We start from the raw sequence: 26,594 nt of genomic DNA, 5'->3' as shown, positions 1-26,594 counted from the left end.
ATGAAGAACTGATTACTTGCCTGTAACTGGAGTTCTTAGTGTAGTAATCTGTATATTCATACATCCTTCCTTCTTCCATGCTTGGTGCTGGGTGGTTTCAGTATTCCACTCAGGTTCTGCTATGTTGGTCTTGAGAGTTAAGGAGTTTAGCATGAGATATAGCTAGTTATTCATGGTATGCAGGAAGAATGAGACTCCAAGCAAGACATGCCATACATTATAGCAGATTCTGAATGGATTTTGCACAAGTTGGAAACCCATCAGTGAATTCTTGGAGAGTGCTTTGAGAACAGAACTCAACTCCATTGTAGATAAGTAATTGTTCTTGTGATTGGCTGCTAAAGTAGAATAAACTATAATGAGCACCGATTCTCTGTCTCTGAAAGTACCTCCACCTAAAGGCTGGAGTATTGAATTGATAGGAAATTAAGAAATAGAAGCTACTCTACATCATAGTTTATCTTTTCATTTGAAAGCTCCGACCAGTGTTTAGTATAAATCATGGTGTCAGAAAGAAACCTCCACTACAGCCAGATGTAATTAGAGCTGCAAGAGGAATAGAATGATCTGGGTTGACAATATTAATCCATTCATTCTCCCTAAAATAAACTGTTCATCACGGCTGTTTTCCATTTTCCCTAAGCCAACAAAAAATAGTCTTTGGGGATGTTCCTGTGTTTAAGCAGCTGCCTAGAACAATCAATGCCTTACCTTTGATTCAGGTTGCAAAATAAGGTTTGTTCACTATGGAGGAAATGTGGCAGAGATGATTCAAGATATATTTGTTTGTTGTTTGTTTGATTTATATGGATGTCCAACTCACAAAAGCAACTCTGGGTGGTTTACAATTGGATATAAGCATGAAAAACAAAAGAACTGAAAACACAACTAATACCTAGATCTGAAAAGGGAATAATAAAATAACAAAACAAAAGCATAACAGAATAATTAAGACCAGCCACTGTATAGACCATCCAGAAAGCTTTCTTTCTGGATGGGTTCATCTCACGCCCTGGCCCGGTGCCCAGGGGAAAGGCCATATTTTCAGAGCTTTATGGAGGACCAGTAGGGTCAGGACCATTTGACCCTCAGGGGGAATAATGTTCCATAAAGCAGGTGCTGTGACAGAGGAAACACCACCAGGTCCCACCAGGTGTCATTGTTTCTGCCAGATCTCATAGAGTAAGCAGAGACAATTGGAGATGAGCGTCCTGCAAAAAACCTGGCCCTGTGCCGTGAACAGCTTTATAGGTGATAACCAGCAATTTGAACTGCATCCACAAGCCAACACAACTCTCAAAATTGTGGGGTTACATGAGTGCACTGAGTTGTGCCCATAACTACTTGTGTTGCTGCATTCTGGACCAATGACAGCTTCTGGGTAACTTTCAGAGGTAGCCCCATGTACAGCACATTGCCATAGTCCAAACTGGAGGTGACCAGGGCATGAGTGACTGTGAACAGAGCCTCCCAATCTACGAAGGGACACAGTTGGTGCACAAGATAGATGTCCACAAAGGCCTCTTTGGCCATGGCTGCCACCTGCTCTTCTAGATATTTTACTGATGTTATCTCAGCGCCAGTGCATTAAGGTTGCCAAGTTCTTAGCAGTAGCTATGGCTTGTAGAAGTCAGTTGGTACATGGCTTGGCATACCATGTACTTTTAAGTTTTGTATTTGTGTGTTATTGGTCTGGGACAATCAATCAGTCATGCTCATCCTTACTGGAAGTTAGGTACAAGCAAGAAAAACAAAACTTCCTTTGAGTGGGGCTCAACTCCTGATAATTTCATAGACATGACCATACAGTTTCTTGGCAACAGTATGAAAGACATTTGCCATTACCTTTTTCTGAGATATTTATTTGACTTCCCCATCTAGCCTACAGCCTTGGGAATTCAGTGTTCTTCTGACTAGTTACTAACTTTATCCAATCCTGGCTGGCTTTTTAAGGTTAGCCATGGTTGGTTAGGTGTTGCCACCCCACTGGGTCATAAGCAGTGGTGTGATCAGGATACTTTGTTGATTGCATGTAATGGTGTGTATCTTATTTTTGGTGTAAGATTGCAGTATATAGCTGGGGAAATCCTTGTGAAGCAGTTTAAACACTTAAATGAGCTGAACATGTTAAATTGTTGAATAGCTCTTACTTCTGTTTGAATGGTTCTTAATGCTAAAGCCAGTAGGAAATAAGAATAGGATTTACAGATGATATAACACAGAATATATTTTAGACTAACATACAGTTATATGTTTAAAAAGTGGCAGAATTACCATGTGTAATGTTTGTCATTGTTGTTTATGTTCACTGAACAAATAACTTGCGAAATTATTTGAGTAGGAGTTCCTTTCCCTTTTCATAATCAAAATGAAAATGTTGCACAAAAGTGTTGTTCATCTTTGTGCCTTTTAAGTGCATGACCAATACCTCCCCAGAACCATGCAAAAGAGAAGCTCTTAATGAGTACCCTAAGATTGTTAGGAGCATTTGGTCGTCTTCTTCTTTTTTCTTTCTTTCTTAAGCATCATTGTGTAATTTGGATGTTTATCTTACAGGTTCTAAATGCTGTATTATTTAATCACTTCTCCTTCCATTTTTTTAGCAAAATAAGCTTCCTCAGAACTGCTGTCCTTTGCTTGTATTTGTGAATCCCAAAAGTGGAGGTCTTAAAGGACGGGATTTACTGTACAGTTTTCGAAAACTGTTGAATCCTCATCAGATCTTTGAACTAACAAATGGAGGTCCGCTGCCTGGGTAACATATTTTTTTGTTCAATACATCTTCCCTATTTCACATGTTACTTGTTTCGAGTGATACTATTTCCTTGCTCTTTGTCTCCTTCTTTCTCTTCTTCTGCTCTTGGCCTTGCAAAGCTGCTGAAGCCCCAAGCCGTGGCCAGATGGAAATTACCCAAGTGACATTTTTAGTCTGCCCAAACTCCTTGGAGAAGAAATTAGAGGATAGCATTTCCTCGTCTCAACTCCTTTTGTTCCTTGACTTTTTGTGTTAAATTGGGCCCTGCATACTGGCTCAGGAATTTGAAAATCTGTAACCTCGGTTAACTAGGAGATCTTATATCATTTCAATATAGATGAGAAGATAGTGTTGCCGAAGTACAACTAAGGCTTTGCAGCTGCTGTGTTGGGATTTCCTAATTCTTTCTTTGACCAGAAGATTCTGAGGCCTTATCATTGGTTTATTTTGGAAAGTTACTTGATTAGAGTGCAAAGCTGCTGTTTGCAAAATGCAGATCAGAAGCCTTCAGCTAACTATCCACAAAGACTTTGGAAACCAGCCACTTCTTTCAAAAGCTTTTAGTGAAGTAATTAGGAAGCATCACAGTGTGAATAGTAATGTGGTTGAGCTTGGACAATATTAATGCCAAAAGGCTCAATAAAAGAAGGAAGAGATGTTTAACCCTACTGTCAAATAATAAATCTTTGCACTCTTTTCAATAGGCTTTAAAGTCACTAATTAAAACTGTAGGGGTGAGTTGAATAAATGCCATTTCTATTTTTACATTGGGATTTGGCAGCGGTTATTCAAAAGAAAAGAAGCTAATTTGTCAAAGACAGTGATGTAAAGAATGAAAAAGAGAGAAAGCTGGAAACTCTAAGCACTTGCCCTTTATTGGAAAATAGATTGAATGTTCATTATATGACTTTTTTTTCCTACTTACATATGTACATTTTGATAAACTATTAACTCTTGAAAATGAAGCATTGTGAGTTTTTTCTTCTTAAGCTGTATGAAATATACCCACATGCTCTATAGGTTTTTTTTTTTCCATAAGTAGAAGCGCGGAATTAACTTCAGATTAATTTGAGTATTTTTTTTCCTTCTTTCAGTTTTGCATTATCTATTGGCAATGGGGTTTTTTTCAAACTGCCAGCAAAATATTTTGCTTTGATTCTTGTTGCCACGTGCAATTCTGTCATCTTTTCATTTTGAATGCATATTACATAGCTGGAAAGTGATACTGTAAAAAGTTAGTAGGCACAGTTCTGTTTTGTTCAACCGTTAACAGATTTGTAGAAGAAAGCTAAACAGAATTTCAGATGACAGCATTGTATGCAAATTTAAGCAAGTTATATTCCATATTATCTCCAGTGAGTGAAATACTAACATTCATTTTCTGCCTGTACCATGATCGAATGCTTCCTGTGTTCATGCAATGCACTAGAGTTCTGAATGTCAAATGGACCAATCTGCCCTACCAGGAATGTGCTTCTGAGTAGTGAAGCCCCATTTTTCAAGCTGGCAAAATATTTAAATCAAATAACCATTCCCAAACTCTGATGAGCACTAACATATCTGCTTTAATTTATATATATATAGCTGCTCCTATAAGACCAACACAATGATGTTTCCTTGAATGTGGCAAAATTTTGTTATACTCTTTGTGAAACTTGACATACCTTGATCATCTCATTGATCTACTGTAGTTACAATTTTATGTTTGTGTTTTATTGTACTTAAAAAATTAAGTGTTTACTTGGTTAACTTGCAGCATTCTGGTCTGCAGTCATAATAAAGAACTAACTAATTAACTGCCATTGTCTGTCAGGATATTTCAGCATTGAAAAAAATTTGCAAAATCGGATTTGAGATGAAAGATCCTTATGTCAGGATCCCTTTGTTGCTCTAATTTTAGGCAAGCTAAAATGTCAATAGGAAAATGAGTTACGTAACTGAAACATTTGCTGAATGCTGTCCAGTGATATATAAAGTTGGGCTAAAAGAGTTAAGAAGTATATTAATCTACTAAAATTTGCTTTGGGGACAAGCATGCCGAGAGTGAATGTTATGGACTTATTTTTGTTTATGGTTTTCTGAACTTGGTCCTAGTATGTTAGGGCATAGAAAAGAACATGTTGAACACAACCAGACTTTCTAGAATGAAGTGGTGGTACTTCATCATTCTGTGAGCTGTCTTCATACTCTTATCAGTATCTCAAAAGCACTCAGGCCAGATCCAAAAAGCTACTTTTGTGCTTCTCCCAGGGGGTTGCGCGCAGTGAGATTTTTCAATTCTTTCTGTTAAACAAGTGCCAAATCACAAACTGCTTTTGAAGCAGGAAGGGTTGCTGTTGACTAACTGAAGTCCAAACTCTCCTTGCCTATACTGTGTAGAACTTGTCCAGTTCTTTGGATTCTGGCTTCAGTCTGTTGAAAGGAAGATAAATGAACTTATTTCTATTTTAGTTACTGGATAGACTTATAGAAACCTGCATACATGCTTGAATTCACAATTATGCCTGTAGTAATATTGTGCTTATTGTTTTTTTTTATATATATATATATATATTTATATTGAAGATTTCATACATTCTCTCAAGTTCCATATTTCCGAATACTGGTATGCGGTGGTGATGGCACGGTAGGATGGGTCCTTGGTGCCCTAGAAGAGATCAGGCACAAGCTCATCTGCTCTGAACCATCTGTGGCTATTCTACCTTTAGGAACAGGTGAGGCTAAAACTGTGGATTTCAGGAACAAAAAGAGCAATTGGCATAGATCCCCACATGCTCATAGATTCTGTCCTTCCGCCAATTACATTAGCATTACTGTTACTGTTGTAGCAAACTGATGTCATTAAGCTGTTTCCAAAGGCAACTTCAGCAAACATCTCATTTTACTTTTGTAAGTGATTATTAAAAATGCATTTGAATCAATGGCCCTGTAGATGTGACAGAACTACAACTCCCATCAGCCCACTTTGGTCATTTTGGTGGAAAGATCAATAAGGAGTAGTAGGCGTACTGAAATGCAGGTTAATTTAAAGTAAGGACCTTTTCTTTAGTAGATTTTTTTTAATGAAAACATGCCCTTTTTGATCAGGTAATGACTTGGGGAGGGTCCTGCGCTGGGGTGCTGGCTATAGTGGCGAAGATCCGTACTCCATTCTGATATCTGTAGATGAAGCTGATGATGTGCTTATGGATCGCTGGACCATCCTTTTAGATGCTCAAGAGGCAATGGAAAGCTCAGAAAATGGTATATTAGAGCCGGAACCTCCTAAGGTACTTCTCCTCAATTTTTCCTTCCTGAAACAACAATAACAGCAACAACAAAAGTTAAAAAAAACAAGAAGCTGAACATCCCAAACCCATTAATATATTGAATGATCTAATAGTTAAAGATTAAAGCAGTAGAAGACAGTTTGGTTGTATTGTAGTGTCTTTCTCAGATGCCTCCTATTTATTAAACAGATTTTGGAATAGAATTTCTGCTCTCTCAGCCATCTTGTCCCTGAGGTATGGCCTTCTCCCCCATTTTCTCTTCAGTTTCTCTTCTGCTTGTCTCTTTTTCTTGCCATAATTAGTCTCTTTTTCACTCCCTGTTCCTCTTTTCTGATGAATATGCAGCTCATGGTGAAACTTCCTACCTTAAGGACAATGCAGTGTCAACAGAGTATAGTCTATGTTAAAAAAATATAATCAGTACTCTTGTTCCTTGTGAACAATGTGATTTTGTTTCTAAAGGCTTATAAATGTACTTGTTATGATGCTGAAGGTGTTTTGTTATGTATTTTTCCTAATTAGAAAATTCCAAAGTTATAATAACTGGTAATTAGGATATATGTTTGACTAAGGTTAATGCAATTACTAAATTGCTAGGATTTTTATTAAACCCTTGTAAAATGGATTGCAGTTTATTTTTGATTCCTTTTTGTCAACCAATAAAGCAACAGCTGAGCACATTTTTCTATTCTAGGATAAGCACAGTAAACTTTTACATTATCTGCCCCATAAAATGAAATCACCAGCTTTCTTACGTTGCCCCTTGAAATACATTATAGCAAGAATGTTTGGGATTTAATAAGAAATGTGTCATATTTCTTCAGAGAATCTCAAGGAAGATTAGGTTAATCTGATTTGTCCAAAATCACTCAGAAGAATCAGGGTTATAAGCAAGGGTCCAATTCTTTTTCCCCCAAGTCCAATGCCTTGACTATCTTTTATTTTGTAGCAAAACTCACATATTTTGTGCAGGGAAATGATAAATTAAAAACAAAACAAATGTTTGGCAACATAGAAAAAGGAGAAGACATACTGGATGGTGAGAATCAAGGGTATTACTGGATTGCCCTTGGAAATGCTACGAGTTCTTATTAAAGACAGGTCAAGATAGATATTTGTCTTACTAAAGACAAATGACAAGATAACATTTGTCCATTCAATTATGAGTTGAACCCAACTTGATGAGATCTGTTTTATAGTTCTTTTAAGTTGGAAGAATTTGTAATGCAGATGTTCTTGTGTATTTGTTAGAAATTAGAAATAGTCTAGATCAAGCTGTAAAACTTCATTTCTACTTTTTTTCCAGATTGTACAGATGAATAACTATTGTGGCCTTGGAATCGATGCAGAGCTGAGTCTAGGCTTCCATCATGCTAGGGAAGAAGAGCCAGACAAATTCAATAGCAGGTATTTGGAATTTTTGAGGAAAGGAACAACCTCTGTCCCTGTAACTGATACTCACTGAGAAGAAACATACATATGTTTCACCTCATTAATATTGCTGACTTTTAAAACCCTCTAATAATAACTGTGGCATTAATTGACTTTCCTTCAAGACATTAGATATGGCTGGAGACTAGATGTGGGTTTGGAGTTGCTCTGTGGAGTAAGAAGGACCTAATCCTCATTAGATTGCAATATTGCAAATAGATGGGTGCGGGATCTATTTTTGTGTGACTTTTTCCATAAATTTTGTGCAGATAAGAACTATGTGGCAGGACAAGTGATGTATATTGAATCTCTGCACCTGATTTAAGCCATGTTCAAGACTTATTTATGCTGGCGGGTGGCTGTCCTGTATCCCAGATTTATCTAGGAAATCCATAAGTAGTGGAGCATGTGGTTGATAGTCATCTTCCAGTGTTGTTCTCTTCAGCTAGTATGCAAGTCATGCTGTCTTCAGAATACCATCAGCAATATTAGTAATTAATATCCCTATTCTCCATGAATTTTACTAGTTCATTTTGAATTAATGTAAATTAGCTGCTGTCATTGCATCTAACTGCAATTAATTCTATAGATTAGGAACTGTGAATGAAATGCCCTTCTTTTATTACCCTTGAATCTGCCTACATTCTGGATTCTGAATTCTGAAACTGGGAGTGAAGGAGAAAAACATCCCTCTGATGTTTTCCACAGTATGCATGATTTTATGTACTCTATTTTCTTCCCCTCTAAGCTAAGAAGTATCTAATGTGGCAATATTTTCCCTCATGAGCTGTTCTTGCACCCTAATAATTTTAGTTGTTTCTTTTTGCCCATAACAACAACAACAACAACAACAACAATTATTTTAAAAACTGCCCAATTGCCAAAGCCTCTGGGTGGTTTACAATAAAACTTACTAAAAAAATACAAGCTGAATCAAAATATATGATAAAACCAAATAAAATACAAAATAAAACATCATATAAATTAGGCAGCAGCATAGTGGTCATTTGAAAACTAAGAATTAAAATACAATTAAAAGTCCTGGGAAAATAGAAACCTTTTTGCCGGGTGCCAAAATGATGCTAATATGGGCAGCAGTGGAGCCTCTCGCGTGGGCAGGGGGAGGCAATTCCATAAATGGGGTACCATAGGAAAAAGATCCTAAATTGTGCAATAAGAAGTTCATGATCTGAACTACAGTCAGCTCCAGGTCTTGTTTTTACCGACTGTATAGATGTCCGCCACCTTTGGCTGCAAAGGACGTAGTCAATCTGATTTCGGTGTTGTCCATCTGGTGAAGTTCATGTATAAAGCCGTCTCTTAGGTTGTTGGAGTACACTGGGTAGCAATTATTAATGATAGCTCCACCTCTGCTTCCCTCAACAGGTGCCTGCCAGAGGCATTAGACTGCAGTTCCCATCAACCCAAATAATCATGCTGGCTGGGTTGAAGGGAGTAATACTCTAGTACCTCTGAAAGATATGAAGTAGAAGGCTGAGTTATTCTTGATTCTCTTAATTTAAGCTCCAGAAAAACACTTGAGCCTTGTTTTTTCAACAGTTCCCTGCATATTTACATTCATCATAGCTCCCAAGTAAACATGTCAAAGTTAAGCTATCCTCCTTTTCACTTTGAATTCCATTTCCAATGTATTGCTCTCTGATCACTGCAGTTTAGAGATTTATTGTGTCACTCTGAACTTTGAAGCATCCATCTAGTAAGATCTGATTTGATTCCAAGTTTGTATGAACTTGGTCTTCATATACAGTAGGAGCAAAGGTATTTGAGAATTCTGCTGTGCAACCTAATTGAGGGTGAGACTTGTTCATTTTTTAAAATATGTGCATCTTGCTTCCATTTCAGTCATGATCTGGAGGGAGTTTACTTATTTAAATGTGGAAAGCAAGTCTGCCATAAAATCAGAGAAGGAAACTATTGTATTGATAAGCAAAGCACACTCAGTGATATATCACAGAGCTTGTCATTTTTGTAAAATGAACACAAGTTTTATTTCTAGGCTGCACAACAAAGGAGTCTATGTAAAAGTTGGACTGCAGAAAATGAGCCACACCAGGAATCTTCATAAAGAAATCAAACTTCAGGTGGACCAGCATGAGGTTGAGCTGCCAAGTATAGAGGGTCTTATTTTCATAAATATTCCCAGGTAAATACTAGACACCTGTCTTTGGATTTGCTTTTTACCAGCATTTCTGCTCTGAGTAAACAGTGCTTGTGTTAGTGCTCATAGCTGCCTTGTTTTAATAGCTAAAATTGCTTTATTAATTGCTTTATTAATAAATAGCTCTTAGGTGTTTTTGTATTAAGCGTTTGCTTTACATTCTGAGTTACGTTATGCTACTATGGATTTAATAAACAATTGTGCATTGTTAAAGCACAGTTCATGTGCTTCTTATGCTTCCTCTGTTGGGACTGCGAGGAGGAGGCTGTATTTCAGCTAACATTGTTGTGGCTGTATTCTATCTTGTTTCCCATTTTAAATATAGTACATTGGAACAAGCCAACTTTCTGGTTTATCTGATTTTAGGCATAATGCTCAGTTGCTAATTTAAAATAGGAGCAAATGTTATGGCCCACACTTGGCATTGCCAAGGAATGGCAAGAGAGCTTGCAGGCTCAGTGATTGCCTGAGTAATATTCCTGTTATGGCAAACCATGATTTATTGCATTGTCTAAGTGAGATGCATATACTTTGCCTTACCTGTATGTAGCATTCGCTGTACTGTAGCCTACCTGTAGCATACACTGATTTAAAGAGAGGCAACTACTTCACAGAGTCACAGAGCAGTTTTAAAATGTGTGAAGCATAGTAATGTGAACAAGTGGACTCTGTTCTAGCTATTCTACTTGTTGTTCATCCTGCCTTTGTCCATTCAGCTTCACTTCTGAGCACATGAAACTGCCTTGTACAGAATCGTGCCATTGATCTCTTGAGCTCAGTAGTGTTTGTGCCAACTGCCAGGAGCTTTCCATTGTCTTGTGCAGACGCTTTTCCCCTTTGGCCTGTTACCCAAAATCTTTTCATCAGTTAGTATCAACAACAAGATCCTCAGATTTCCAAAGTACAAAATGTGAGCCTCTTCTAAGATGGAGAATTTTGACAAGTAGTAAAGAAAACTGTTACTTATCCAATCTATCTTCTGTATATAGAGAAGGAGAGGTTATATATAAGAAAGATTATTTCTGTTACCATTAGGGTATCTATTACTTATAGATAGAAGGAAATATTGGGGACAACATAGCACAGTGAATATAAGGCTCACTAAACCAGCATTTGTTCAGCTTAGCTGGATTCATGCGTCATACAAAGCCAAAATCAAACAAATCATGTTATGATGTAGTACAAACTGTGAACACAGCCAACATATGTTTATTGGTAAAGGTCTTAAAATGAACCTTGAGTATATTAGAGTTGCAGGACAGATAAACAAATGAGATGAAACTAATTTTTAAAATGACTAGGCAAATGCATTTTTTGTAATCAGTTTCTACATTATCTCATTTTTTTGTTTTTTCTTAATATTTTTCTTAATATTTCTATAATGAAAAATATATTGCCCATCTGATATTCTGACATGATCTAAATAACAGGTCTAGTTTATTAATTATACTCACCTCTGAATAAACTTTTCTCTGCTTCTTTATAAATTGCGAGCACATCTTCAAGGGTTGACTTGATACATCAGGACAGGGGTTGTCTTTTTTGTTGCCCAGTCTAAATATCTGTGGGTTAATATAGGATTTATGTCTGCTCTTAATTTTGTGTAAGAAAGATTTTGCTGTATGTCTGCTGCTCTCAAAACTATTCCAAAGTGCCCTCTGCAGGTCATTAAGCCAAGAGCAGAGACTATGCCTAAAGGTAGCCACTTTTCTGATTATTAAAATATATTATTATTATTATTATTATTCTCCTTCAAGTTGTTGCAATATCCTTGTATTAATGCCAATAAATAAAGTCTCAGTGGGGAAAACTACATGATACATGTACTGCTTGATGTACACTTGCTCTTCTATTTTAATTTTCTGCTCCAAAGTAGATGTCTTATAGAAATAGAAAGTATTAGAGGTTTTATTAATTTTTTTTTGTGGACTGTTGTTGACCACCCAGAGTTATAGATGTAAGATGGGCAGCCATATAAATTGGCTATATAAACAAACAAACAAGGTTATTTCATTGCCTTCTTTCTAGCTGGGGATCAGGTGCTGATCTTTGGGGGTCTGATAATGACAATCGGTTTGAGAAGCCAAAAATTGATGACGGCTTATTAGAAGTAGTTGGTGTCACTGGAGTTGTTCACATGGTAAGTCAAAGAGCACTTGATTTCTCTTAATACCTTTTTGCATTTGATCCCTTATAGGGGCTACAATGGATTTACCCTATTTGACTTGACCTGAAGCAATTTCCCTTGTAAATTAATTGAAATTTATATTGAAACACAAGGCTATAAGAATACAGTATGGTGCTGATTGTGGTGGTATTCAGTGTGATTGTTTAAGGGGAAATATATTCGGAGATTATAATTGGGGGAAATTCCACGAGTGATATATTTATAAAAACTAAAAAAAAATATGTTGGTTAATATTTATGAGTTTTACCCAGTTATTGATATCAAAGGATATTTGATTTGTTTTTTTGAGAAGTATTGTTCTGATTAGTTTTTTTTTAATAGGGTCAAGTTCAAGGTGGCCTCCGTTCTGGCATACGGATAGCCCAAGGCTCCTACTTCCGTGTAACACTTCGGAAGCCAATCCCTGTACAAGTAGATGGTGAGCCCTGGATTCAGCCACCAGGTCAGATAATTATTTCTGCAGCAGGACCAAAGGTAATCATATATGTTTGGTGTCAGACATTTTATCATTATTATAGAAAAGCAGGAAAAGCTATAACAATATTCAGGTCCTGTACGTAATAGACTATAAATAGTCAGATGGAGCTAGTTGAAATATAATGTATCTTAGCTGTTAAAAATACCCACAGCATTTTGCCTGTAGCCTTTTCCCTTCAGCCTTCTTGACCTGCCATGATTGGAGGCTTTCTGGGTTAATTAACTAGAATTACATCTGAGTCAGGAAAGTATATTACCAAGATAGAACAAACCAGCATTTTAGATGAGTGTCCTACCATGCATTCAGGGTTTTTTGGGGACAGAATGGAAGATGAATTGATCAGCCTAGAAGGTCATGGTGTCTTGGAGAAGGCATGGTGGAGACCTGCTATATATATATGGTAGTTGAGCTTAAGGCCACATTCTCACTGAAATAGTAAATTGGTTGTACCATTTCAGTTTGCAGGCTGGAGTACGCATAGCTAAATGTTCCTCATGTAAAAACATATCTGTACATGGAAAACTAAAATGTCAGGTTCCAGCCTCACTTTTTCCCTTTCTCCCCAATATGCAGTTTTCTTTGAGTACAACATTTTTTTCCAATATATTGTAAGCACCTTCTAACAACTTGAAGTTAACCATAATAGCTCCAAAAGAAATTTGCTATCATACTGAGAGGTACTTCTCTCTTCCAGGATCAAGTGAATCTCTGTATGTGCATCATGTGTTTCTTCATGCCTAGCATGTCATTAAGGGCTCTCTCTTAATGGTGCATGAAATATAGTATATTTAGACCATGTCCAGTCGTACCTGATGATTGCTTCCCGTGGCCATGTCTAGCATACCAACTGCAGTTTTGGGCTTATTTAGGAATATTTAAGAGTTCTGATGTCTTTCTGTGGCATCAAATGCCATTTTGGAAAGCCCCTTCCAGAGGCTTCAAGGTCTAGAGAAGTCCTAAAACTCCTAATCTTCATACAATTGTGGATTTTACAATGTTCACAGCTGCTTAATACATTGGTAGAATTAGGCATGTGTTGAAGATTTAGTATACATCTATTTCTTCCTCAACCTGGCTCCTCCCACATAACCAGGACAGGAACTTTTGATTGTAAACCGCCCAGAGTCCCCTTTTCGGGGGAGATGGGCGGTGATGGAAATTTGAAATATAAACAAACAAACAAACTTTCAGAATTCCCAGCCAGTATGTACCTGAGAATTATAGACCCCACCACCAGGGGGAGGGGAGTGCCAGTTAGGGAAGGCTGGTGGCTGTTAAGCCATGCTTAGGAACACCATCTAGTTCTTCCCTCTTTTAAACATTTTTGTTACCGTACAACTGTCAGATTTTCAACTGTCAGACTTTTTTTTGTATGTGTAATTTTTGATTACAGGTTCACATGTTAAAGAAATCAAAACAAAAACAGAAGAAAACTGCAAATATAAAGGATTCAAGGACTGAGAGCACATTGGCTGATGGAGCAGGGCGCTGATGGGAGATATTCGTAGTCCAAATGCTGCACAACTACTGTAGATGACACCTGTCTGGCAAAACACTGTTGCACAGTTCAGGTCATTTATGAGCCTGTCCTCTTATTCCACGTTCATTGTTCAGTAACCATGTAGCTGACATACAATATGATTATACACCACAAGTTGATCAGAGGAGTTTGCATTAGGGAGCCCTTTAGAAAAGTATGTTTTTTCCCTTTTCAACCACTCTCCTGAAGGATTTAAGCTAGTCCAGCAAACTCCAGAGGAAAATAAATAACTTGGGTGAAAACCGAAAAGAACCAGTAATGTAATGTTACTGGCTATTTGTGCATTAATCCTTGAAGTAGGATAGACTTGTGGTGATGTAATCCAGGAGCACAGTCCAGATGCTGCTCTGCCGGGCCAGTTTCACTGCAGCATTCTTCTGGTCTGCACACAAAGGGATCCCATTGCCTGCTCCTCTTCAGCTCTGCAACATAGAGGTTACTCATACCTTTGTTGATCAGTAACTGTGGAATGCACAGCAGGGCTCTCAGTGAAGAGCTGACAAAGAAAAAGTCCCATGGAAGGCAGGGGGAGGGAAGACCCTTCCCACAGTGGCTAGCTGTGCCTCTGTTTTGAGTTTTCATCTGTGCACCACACGCTTTCACTACACTACCACAAGAAACTTTTTGAGAGAAAAGAAATCTATAATTTTGTCTCTTTTTTATAGTTTACAGATTTTTTTTATAAAACCTACAAGCTTCTGGTTTTCTAACGTACTGCATGTTTGTTTTCTTTTCTCTAATTCTGGTCTGTAAGTCCGTGTATCCAATTTCATTCTCTAACATTCTCTAAAATACCTGATGCTGAAATATGAAACTTGAATGGGTGCAAGGCACAATATAGTAAGTTAATCTGTTTCAACCTTCATTTGATAGATATTAAATGATAATACAGAAAATGAAATATACATTGGTTTATTCTCAGTTAAAAATACATGTAGATTTATAGATTTTGTTCTCTGGGTGTGAGGATTACACTGATGGTGCCAAATGTCCTACCTAGATAGTTCCTTGTGATTAAGAGACTGATTATCTGTCAGTGCATAGACATTTTTTGCTTGTTTTCACATTATCACTTCTTAGTGTTTCTTCCCCTATAAGGACCATTCATAGTTTTTGCCATCCATGGGCCGTACCCTCCCACCACCAACCCCCAAACGAGTAGAGACTTTTTTTAGAGGCTTACAGAAGATAATTTGGGGGTTTGGCTCCTCTGCCCTTTTTTTGCCTTGATACATCTGGAATGAAGTTCATTTTTGATGAACTGCAACTTGCCATTTCTTCGATATCTAGACAAGCTGTGATTGACCACACGAAGGTTTGAATGCAGTTCTAAATTACAGTTACTTCTGAATTTCAGTTAATCAAAAAACAGTGGTGTACACCTCTAACCTTTTTGTGACCATACCAAAGTGAAAAAGTGTATCTCAGAGGATTAAGTGATGGAGAATGTGTGGCTCTCTAAATATTGCTGAAGAAGGACTCCTAGTGTCCCTTATCATAGGCATATTGCCTAGAGTTGTTTAACAACATCTAGAAGGTGGAGAGTTCTCCACCACTTCTCCATCATTATATCCAAGTTTAATAGGGTTGGGTTAAATTTAATACTGTTTCGTGTGGCGTAGGAAAAGGAAAAAAAAGAAAAGGGGGCGGGGAGAATCCTGTTTATCAGTGTCTAATCTGTTGGACTTGTACCATACTATGGTAATTAACCCTGAACACCAAAACAGTAGCGGTAGTCATGGACCTAGTCAGAATCATGATGTGTGAGCAGGTCACATGCAAGGCTGTCTTTCTCTATCTGGAAATAACTTGATAGGGGTCTTTACATCTGTACCTGAGAAATTGTGTGATTGTGCAAGCCGTGCCCGTTACAATAACCTTTCCACATGTAATGAATGAGAATGGATAAAGCCTTGCTAAGTGGTGATAGTCTCTTTAAAAATGGGTAATTTGCATTTTATACACAGCATCAGAAGAAAATTAGACATGGATGTAGGTATTGTTTTTCCCATCCAGCCCTCCTGCCCACACCCCCCTGGCATTAATCATGGCATGGCTGGCAAAATCAAGGTATATACAGTACATCTCACTAATATTGTAGTCGCTTTCTAGTAAATGTGCAGTAAACATGCAGCTCAGAGGATCTGCATGATTTGCTTTAGTTTAAACAGATGCACTTTCAAAAGCATTATGGTTTTGCTGCTGCAAATATTGCTGCTGTATTTTCCTAGGAGAACAGGAGCATCTGGAAAACATCTGAAGTGGATTCACATAGTGTGTTCTTGTAGATAATACTGGTTCATCCTCACCTTTGTCAACCACGGATCCATTTCAGCCCTGTGATGTGTCTTGCATCCCTTGTTTATATGCATTTGCAAAGAATTGTAAAGAAAAGTGATGTGGTGCAGAATTCACTAGTGTTCTTTGGCTAGAAGTCTTCATGCATCAGTCTTCCAAACAGTGAGAGCATGTTGCAGTTTACAGTATTGCTATCTCCATGCCACCCAGTGTAACACTGGAGAACAGTGAATATTTGATAAAAGGTGTTCTTATAATGCTATCAATTGCTTTTCTTTTCTTTTCTCTTCTTTTCAACACATGACTTTCTGGTTTCTTAGAGGTTTGACTACAAAATGTTGTATAGAAATGAGAATATTTGTTTAAAATGTTTGTGAAGTAATCCTTTGGAACCAAATATGCTTTGTATTTTTGGGTTCGGAAGTCTTTTATGACATCAGAATCATATGTGTGCTTTTCTTTTATCAAATCTTAGAACTTGCCCCTAATTCAAAGAATGGCAGAAGTCACTGGGGTGGAGTGTATTTGAGCAGGAAGAGAGTCTGTGGCCATGCTCTGATGACATGCTTACCACAGTTTGTTCAGAACTTGCCCTGCTCTACACAATGATTCTTTCCCATGGCCATTTCCACTTCATCCATGGCTGTTTCTGGCTTATTAAGGAATGTCTAAGATTTCTGATGTCATCTGCCAGTGACTTCTCTCTGCCGCTAACCAATGAAACATACTGAAAACAACTCTTCAGTTACTTCTGATATGGGTAAGTAGAAGATGCTGGAAGATGATGCAAGAATCCTTAAACACATTTTTCAATCATCAGATCCAGAAATCACCATTTCACTTTTTTCCATTTTCAGCAAAAAAAGTCCATAAAAGGTTTCCAGTCTTTTAAAAAAAGTACTTATTGTTTATCCCTGACTAGGCAGGTCAGTTTTGCTATTTCTGCTTATTCTGCTACCTTTACAATCTATTCCTCCACTGTGGGTATTTCAGTGTTTGTTGTGCATATAGTAATCTTGCCGCAGTTAACTTACATAAAATGTCTTCTATAAGTTTTTTCTAATTGATTGTCCATAAGTCCCAGTAAAAGCAGCTCTGGTTTCATCTTCATATTAATCTTTAAAATTCTTTGCATCATGATATATACTTGTATCCATTTTTTTTTTTTTTGCCTTTTCACAAGTCCACCATAAAATGTCTCCTCATGTTTTTCACATTTCCAGCATTGACCAGATGCACCTTTATATGTCTTAGATAATTTCTCTGGTGTCATATCTTGGCAAGATTTTTCAGAAGTGGCTTGCCACTGCCTCCTTCCTAGGGCTCAGAGAGAGTGACTGGCCCAAGATCACCCAGCTGGCTTCCTCTGGAAGGCAGAACTAGAACTCCCAGTCTCCCAGGTTTTAGCCTGGTGCCTTTAACCACTACTCCAGACTGGCTCCACCTTTGACTCAATAAATGGTTGATTACTGTATGAACCCTCCACTAAAGTATACACTCAATATACATTCATTAATAACAATAACATAATTGTCTTTAAATTTTAAGTTTCAGGCTAGGATTCAGTGGATGCTGACTTGTACAAGCCTTTCTCTCTCTCACACACACACACATACACACATACCTTTCCCAAGCAAAATCTTCTCAAGAGGAATCATAACACTCTGGAACAGATTTGGGGTGTGTGTGTGCAGGGAAAACAAAAGAATCTGTCCCACTAAGCAGTAGAATGATGCAATTGGATTCAACCCAGAGAATATTGTTGTAACTAGTTTTATGCATCCCAAGTCATTTGACTGTTTTTTTAAAATAGAAAACTTGCATGGCAAACTATTTGAAAACTCTACCTTAACTGAAGATGGTCACAATTGGATGTGCACTTTGCACCAAGCCAAAAATGTTGCTTGCTTGGTTTTAACATGATGTGCCATGTGAATCTAGCCATTGTTGGTTGTAAATCATGGTTTATGATTTAGCATGTTTATTGAATAAACCATGGCTAATAAATCACAGCTTGGCACAATCTCTGCATCAGTCTAAATGTGTCCTAAGGTGGTGCAGCGTTTGATTCCAAAAAAGTTTTTCAGAATGTGTGGGGGTGAAATTGTAGCACCTTCTGCAATTCCTTAATTTTCCACATTTTTTCTCAGTATCACATAGCTGCCCTCCACACAGTTCCTTTAAACATAAGCTATTTTATGCCACATTAGTTTTCATGGTAGATTTAAGGATGATCTTCATACCTTAACTGAACTAAAATAGGACTTAGCTTTAGGTTTTTGTCTGCATGAAACATGCACAGTTTTGATTGCACTACTTTTTCTGAGTAAATGTACAAAAGTAATAATGACAAAAAGCACATTTTCTTTTGTCCTTGAAGAGATGTTTTCAAGGTCTAAGAAATATGCTGTCTTTCAATATTAATTCACTGACAAAAACCACAGCATGAGATTTTTGCTTCTAGTCCATTCTTAGCTTTTTCTCTGATGTGTGTAGTGTCTTAGATATTATCAGGCTTCTGTATCTTTTGTTACATTTCTTTAAATCTTCCACCCCATTTTTAAAAAAAATCACATCTCTAGCTTTTCCAAAAAAAGTCTTTTTGATAAAACGCAGCAACTTTTTTTTTAGTTTTTGAGTTTCTATGCATAAGACGTATGCAATATTTTAGCATTTTCTGCAATGAAACACATTTAGAATATTAGACAAAAGTATTATTTTGGACATGTATTAATATTTTGAAACATTTTCAATTGCTGATAGTAGCAGGAATGCTAAAAAATAAAATAAATTACATAGCATGTCTTGTGTGCCTTTTATGCCTGTGCTAGACTGCCCTTTTTTTTATAGCTCTAGAGTCCTAGATTGCATGTCAAGCTTCAGAAGCACAATTTTTCAGAATGTTTAATAGAATTGTGGCATGAAATATGTGTCCTAAGCTTCCAGACGTCCTACTGCAGGTCACTTTCTTATACCTCCTATTTCCAAACGTTAAAGCAGAAAAGCGCATGGATACTGGCCCTGCTCCCTCCAGTGACAATACCATGCTACTCCATGTCCCCTGCTGGACTTACTGTCTAAAGCTGCTGCCCTGGCTTTATGTTGTCATGTTTGTGTCCTTAAACAGTGTGCTATTTTTTGTATGATTTTTGAAGTGCTGCATTGATATACCTGGGCATTAAAGAGACTAAGTTTCTTTGCACTATGAAAAACTTCCTCTGTGTGATGTGCCTTGACATTTTCTTTAAGATCAGCATAGAGATGGAGTTACTTTCCTGCCAGTTCCTCTTGAAACATCCAGGTAGAATGATGGTTTTGTGATGGGGATTAGTTTTTCTTAGTAGGTATAAGCTATCATCATAACCCCGTTCGTGTGAGTTGGCCTCAGACTGTTATAGCCTAATACAAATGTAACTGACTCTTTGCAGACACTGAGTTAGAAAACTAAGAATATACTCCCCCTTGCCCTTTTTTTCCCACTGAGCACTAACTATGGTTTTGCACCATTAGTACACCAGAGCAGAAGGTGAGTTAATGCAAATTATATAGTTTGCTATCTGACTTCAGCCTCTGGTTTACAAGGTAACTACTGGTGCATGTGTAATGTTCAACCATAGGGAAATCCAGGAAAGCAATGGAAGTGTAGGTTGTTCTGAAAAAGAGAGCACATGCTCCTGATTTTCAGGTCATGCTTTCCATGAAGGTAGTATAGCATCTGGGCTGAGCATCTAGACTCTGCTAAACAAGTGGAAGGTTAGAGCTCATATTATATTTTTGAAAGCAATACAATGCATTGCTCCAGATTTTTTAAAGGTAGCATGAATAATTTTTAATAAGGAAGAGTAAACAAGTGTTTATGTATGTTTACTATTATATACTTAAGAAGCCACTGCGTGGACAGGCTGCTTAGGGTGCAGATTGGACAACCTTTTCACAAGTAAAAATACACAAATCTCTCTATAAGCCCAGATCACATTGACAAACATGTTAATGTTGAAATCTGACTTGACACAGGTTTCTTTGAAATCAGCTTGAGAATTAATTTTACACTTTACCTATTAATATAATAAAAACATTGATGTATCTTGTTTACATGCTTCCTTCATTTTGCACTTGTATATATAAGAGAAGCTTTGTCATAGTTTGATTAGAATATTACAAAACTCTTGGCTGGCATTTAAAATCCTAGATGAAAACTGTGTGCTTTTTAGGGTTGAGATTTAGTCTTCAGCACATAACTGGATTGTGTGCTTTGTAATTCTTGTATATTTGTTAATGCCTATTTAACACCCCCCCTTCCTGCTGCCAAATAGATTCAGGAGTAGCAAGTACTTCTGTAAGATATTAATAGATAAATTGAAATTTCCCTTTAAGTTTCAATAAAAATAACTGTTTTAAAGTTATGAGAAGTTGCTAGTTTTTAGTGCAGAAATATGGGAAATAAGAATTATACTAGCCGTTAACAATTGTGTTGGGTCTATGCACTCAAAATCCAGTGTGTCTCTGCCTGAAATTGCAGTCTCTGCATTCCAGTGATACAGTTCTGGCAGGTGAGCTCTCTGTCTTGGTCCTATAAACATGATGTCCAGTTTATGGACCTTAGTGTGGATGAAGTCTAAGGATAGGAATACTGGCTATTGCCATTAAATTGAGTGGGCTTTACACCAGCCATCTCCAAGTTGGCACCCATTCAGTGTGCCTGACAGGCATGCTCACTGAGGGTTGATGGAAATTGAAGTTCAAGACAACAGGTGATTAGTAAGTTGGGGAAAGCTAAGTTATACAGTTTCTGGATCTACACTAAGTGTACGCTTAGTGCCATTCGGTTCCATGGGAACAAATTATTGTGATGATAATGTTCTTTTAATAAGTCAATCACATTAGGCTGGTGATTTTTGATGCGTTTGCCTGACAGTTTGTTATGATTTTGAGGCAGTTGTAGGTCTGATGCCGCTAAGTGAGGCTTTTCTTTTCCTAGACTGTTTCCTCACTTGAAATGGCCTACTAAGCTGCAGTTTGCTTTAATGGAGAAAAGAAATGGGTGTCTGCGGTTGTTGCCCACTGCAAATTATCATGAACTTTGGGAGGTGATTTCTGAGTATGGGAAATGAACCCCGTAGCCTAAATGGGACAGCATCAGCTTGACTTTCAGTAACTTGTCTTGGTTAGGTTGTGACCTTTTTAGACTGGAATAACTACTGCATTTTTTGTGAGTTTGGTTGTCTGTAGTTTTGCATCAGATGGAAATCCCTTCTTTTCATTGAACATGAAAGCCCAACTTAATGTCATTTGGCAAGCAGCTTTGATATTTACAGGGTTATGACTGTTGATTGTAAACTTCCATGTTAGTGTTTTCATTGCTTTCTGAATTTGATAGTAAAATTCTATTTTTTGATTGGCATCTTAAGGATGCTTTTCAAAGCTGTAAGTGTAGCATTTGACTTGCCTGAAGATTCAGAATCTGCAGCATTTGTAGATATTGAATAAATATTTCTAACTAGAAGGTTTATATTTTCCGAAGATAATTTATAAGGAGAGTTTTATATGCAGTTGCAGAAATTTTGATGGAGATGTTAAGTTAAATATTCATCAATAATCTGATTTAAAAACCAAGAGTCTATTTTTGGGGATTCCCCCACTAGACTTGTAAAAGGTGTATCTACAATATTTTTTATTTCAGGTAACATTTCAGCTAACAAGTCTAGTATATGCAATAATATACAAATATTGCTTCCATGCAGGAAATCTGTAGCACCCATGCATATGCAGTTGCATAAAGTAGATATAAAGTAGACACATACACTTAAACCCTCTATATGCGAAGATGGTTGGAAACCCTGTTTGGTGAACATTGGTGTGTAAACATATTGTGCATCCACTGAGCATTTACACTCTGACCAATACACAAGTCTTTCGCTATTTCAAGCAGAGAAGTGGAATCTGATATGTATAAAACTGGTCTTTTTTCAAGAAGGAAAATGTTTTGTGGAATGGATGTTTTAAGTGCATGTTGTTTTTTGCATGTTTCTACAGATATGAATAGCTGCTTAACTTTGAATTTCTATCTATATATAAATTTATTACAAGCTGTCCTCTTAGTGATTCTGGCCAAATGAGGTCTGCTTTATCTCTCTATTCTCTGCATGAATAGAGAGATAAAGAGTAAGGATGATGACCTTGATGGAGATGCCTAGGCAAAAGGGGCTAAAGCATTTTTTAAGTCCAGAACATTTAGATAAGGTTTGGAAGACAGACACCTCCCTAATTCACTCAACTATAAGAAGGAAGGGGAGGTACAGCTCCATCAGACTTGCAAGATTCTGTTGTTGTTATAGCCAATCTCCCTTTAAAATGGTAGTTGTAGCTCTTCCTCTGGAGTTATTTCATAGTCTGGTCCACTTAGTGGGGCTGACATGAGAACATATCCCAGGAGATCTCTTAAAAGCATTGCAGAGTGATCAGTTGTGGTAGAGAAGCAAGTCTTCAGAGATGTTTGCCATTTTATATTGACTGATTCCTCACCTTGGCATATGCAGACACCTTCTTTGGGAATTTGAGGCTCTTTGCCCCATCTGATTTTTTTTTCCTGTAGATGTTTATTGTTTAAATACAAAGCCATCAGGGGTGCAAAACAGAGCGATTTATCTCCAGTATATGGCAGATTTAAGGTATCACTAGTTTATGTGATTCTGGAAGTGTGTTATCAAGCACAGGAAGTGGTTTATCCGATTGGTCCTTTTGGGAGGCAGACATTCTGTGGATGAACTGTTTTGTTTTGTGCATAACTAGAAGTGAGCATGCTGCAAAGCATCATCCTCAAAATTCATATGGGCCCACATAAAATTCAAATATGTTTTTAAAAAGCAAAATTAGTAACTGCAGCCTGTGCTGTTTGGAAAAGTGCTCACTTTTCTTAGTTTATCTTCCTGGGATATATGCATTCATTTCAAAAGCTGGCATGGTCTTATCTGTAGAAATAAGGAACAAGCATGATGCAAGTGCATCAGATGTGTAAATTCTTATATACCAAATTGGCAAGCTTAAACATTTGTTCAAGAGATTAATGAGAATCCTAACTTGCTGTATAACAAAACAAAAATGTAAAGCAGTCACAAAAATAATGCTGTTCACTACTTTGTAACTAACATAAAAGGTCTCTAAAGACCTTTCTATTACATAAAGATGAAAGAAAAATTATATTTGCTATAGATAAGAAAAAAGAGTCACTTTTGTCTCTTTCGTCCCAAAATATGCATCTTGCATGGAACAAACTGTGCAATAGTTTGTTAGTAGCGATTAAAAAATTAGTTAATTTTGTTGTAGGTAGCTTACATTATTATTTCAACAGGACAGCTATAATCCTACTTTCAAAGCTCTCTTTTGCTGTTCAGTGACTGAAATAAAGAAACTACAGTATAAGCCTGTTAGGGTTAGTCTTTTATATACTGCTAGAGGTCTCTGGAAGGTATTTCAGAACAAAGAACCATCTTACACTGAAGTTTTAGGGAAAAAAAACTTTGAGCATTTATGTTTCTGAATCTTTGATCCAAAGATACTTTTTCCAAGAAAATTAGGAAAACTGTATGGGATAAATGTGACAGGCTCTGATGGTTCAGTCTCTCAGAAAGATTGCATTTCCTGATGAAACAGGCAATGTGACACTGACAGCCTCTTTTCGTTCCTTTGCTTTTGCATAATTCCGTGTTTTTCCTAGTTTGCCAAGATTGAGCTTAAAAAAAAACACTTTGATTGCTGTATTGGTAATCAAGTAAAGCTCTACTTTCCATATTGCCTGAAGATTCAGTTGTACGTTTTGTACAGCACTTTAACTATCTTGACTCAAAGACTCTTCAGAACGAACAAGCCGATAGTTTTCTCCTGGAGATCTCTAAGCCCCTCCTTGTGCAAGTATGATTCCCTGGCTTTGAAAAGAAATTGCTTGTAAGCTATTTCAGAAAGGAAGACGACTGGGAAACCAGTTCGGGGGATGTGATTGCCATTTGGAGAAGAGAAGAATTAGGTCACGGGTGTCACATCTGAATATACCCTATACACAACTGCTCACTGCTGCGCTATTCTTGACCAACTGGAACATTTTCTCTCTGTGTGTGTGCCCCTGTGGTTGACACGCTGATTCTCATGTGGATGGAGTGTGCTTTCCTCATTCAAAATGAGAGGCAAGAAGGTTCCAGAGGAGGATTGGGTTTTGCAGTAGTCAGTTAAATGCACTTTCTCCTAATGTTGCTGATTGGACTTGGCACCCATTAAAATTGCTGTGCAGTTTGAATCTTCCTGCAGAAGCTGCTTTTTCTCCATCCTGCTGTTTTGGTTTAGAAGAGAGGTTGTGATAGGCCTTTTCTGATGCTAGCATTGAATTAGTGACCCAATCCCCTGACCCCAAAGGGTGGCAGTGTGAAGCATTTGTGTGTTCACTGCCAAAAGGATGGCCCAGAAGGGAGTCTTGCCTTTGAAAAATATGGAGGTGATGCATTGCACTGGATTGGATTAAATAAACTGAGCAAGATTTTGTGGCAAAGGCCTACTTCTAACATACAAGTCACCAGGAGTAGTTTGCCTTTTGTGCTGTGCTTGCTTTTATGCAGTATATGTGCTTAACAACTTGCTCCAGAATAATAGTAAAATTCCAATAATTAGGAGAGTGGCCCCATCGTGTGCTTAAACAAGCTAGCAATGCACATCAACTTGTTTACTTGTTTCTTCTGTATTAGTTTGTTGTGTGTCTAGTTTTCTGCTTAATCTGCCTTGCAAACTCCTTTTCTTGTCTTTGAAGTAGCAGTCCTGAAATTCAATGACTGTAAACATTATTTATATGGTATGCTTTTTTCGTTTGGATATTTAAATACGTTTGTCTTCACATTATAATCTTAAGAGATCTGTATATATTTTTGCTATGTATTTATGTTTGTTGCATTTTGACTGTATATTTTGCACTGATTTAAAATATTCTGTATCAAGTACATTGTGACTACTGGATATGATTAGAATTTTCTGTTAAAAATATAACAGTTAAATTTCTGTTGTACCCTAGCTACACTTGTCCATTGTGGTTTTTTTGCTGCAAGAACACTTGTAGGCAATCTTTCATCTAGTTGGCCACAAATAACTAACATAGATATGCATGTGCAAATAAGTGCATATACTAAAGTCTTATAATGTTGTTTGAGTTTACCCATAAGATTGTTCGTAGAGGATATTTGTCCTGACAAGCAGGAACCACGCTGAGATGAGGAATAAGTCTCTAGTGTTTTATTACTGCTACAGTAGACAGAAAATCCTACCAAACTGAAGAAGCGTGAGAAAACCCAGACAGATAAACCCCAAAAGTCAAGGCGGGTCTGTTCTGTCTCTCTTTGAATGACAGCTCAAATCCTCTCTACTGCGCATGCACTTCCCCCCCTGGATAGGGGCCCCCTCCTGCTCACCATCAGTGCTCATGACAATATTATACATTGACCTCGCCCGTTCTCTACTTCCTGTATAATTAAAATGACCCAAACTCCCAAACCCCATTCCGTCTATAATTCAAAATACTTAAGGTAAGATCTATAACAAATGATGCAGGGCAGAGGGCTACTTGTTCAGGAGCTCTTCCACTTGGTTCCCTTCCCCTATCCCCATCAATTAATGTTCCATAGCTACTAAGGATACGCGGCCTTCTTTGGTGTGTTGATGGTGCCCTGTCATGTTTTTGTACTTTTGCAATCTGTGAAGTTTCCTTAAGCTTACTACTTCCATGGCTGGGATGTTATTTCTCAAATAGTACATGCCAATTCTCACATCTGAATCCTGCTCTTAAATGGTACTTACATCAGTTGCGCATGGATGCTCCCATTGAATAGTCCTAATCGTCCTGGACATGGGGAGGCTTGCTGAAAGACTTGAATATTCTCACCTGCTTCATGCATCTGGTTTCTTTGCAACAGTTAGCTAGGTACATAAACCACACTAAACCATAAACTTTGGTTTACAAACTGCAAAGCTGGGGCCATATGACACTTTAAATTAAAATCAAACAAACCACATTGTGACTTACTTTCATGGGTGAACCCCAACCTCTGTGCAGCTTTCTAGGAAGAGGAGTGATTGCCCAGAACTTTGCTACAATTTAGCAACATTGCCTAAGATTAAGTTCTATTTAACTGAAAATCCTTGTTTCTAACTCCACAAAAGTGTCTCCAGTTATGGCAAGGGAGGGGAATGAAGCTGCCTATTAGAATGGTGCATAGCTCAGTTTGTCATTCAGTCACCATGTCTTCCCCTATGAATCTCTCTTTTCCTTTCTTCCCTTGCCCCCAATACTGATTGTCCTCCATTAGTCAAGACAATGTGACAGCTTAGCATATTTGTCCTGACCATGTTTTGGGAGATTTCCTTTCCTTTTCATCTCCCTCTCCCTCTCTCCTTCCTTCCTTGTATATATATTTCTGAAAGCTTG

At 37.5% G+C, this 26,594-nt stretch overlaps 1 protein-coding gene across 2 annotated transcripts in view; it reads left to right on the top strand.

Moving 5' to 3' along the window:
* The window catches only part of DGKQ (diacylglycerol kinase theta), a 92,922-nt gene extending 67,736 nt beyond the window's left edge, over window positions 1-25,186 (top strand). Inside the window, exons 16-23 of one of the 2 annotated variants that reach the window (XM_063294853.1) lie at window positions 2,604-2,755; window positions 5,321-5,469; window positions 5,921-6,024; window positions 7,331-7,431; window positions 9,473-9,619; window positions 11,663-11,774; window positions 12,144-12,296; window positions 13,694-25,186. In XM_063294853.1, the coding sequence (XP_063150923.1) occupies window positions 2,604-2,755; window positions 5,321-5,469; window positions 5,921-6,024; window positions 7,331-7,431; window positions 9,473-9,619; window positions 11,663-11,774; window positions 12,144-12,296; window positions 13,694-13,792 (1,017 nt within the window). In that variant the 3' untranslated portion in view covers window positions 13,793-25,186. Of the gene's footprint in view, window positions 1-2,603; window positions 2,756-5,320; window positions 5,470-5,842; window positions 6,025-7,330; window positions 7,432-9,472; window positions 9,620-11,662; window positions 11,775-12,143; window positions 12,297-13,693 lie in introns of both variants that reach the window. The other variant, XM_063294852.1, reaches the window with a different exon arrangement.
* The last annotated feature ends 1,408 nt before the right edge of the window (window positions 25,187-26,594 follow it).

The sequence above is a fragment of the Candoia aspera genome, chromosome 2, assembly GCF_035149785.1.
Source record: "Candoia aspera isolate rCanAsp1 chromosome 2, rCanAsp1.hap2, whole genome shotgun sequence".
Lineage (NCBI taxonomy): Eukaryota > Metazoa > Chordata > Lepidosauria > Squamata > Boidae > Candoia > Candoia aspera.
The sequence above is the reverse complement of the archived record's forward strand: the minus strand, read 5'-3'. Positions and strand labels throughout refer to the sequence as shown.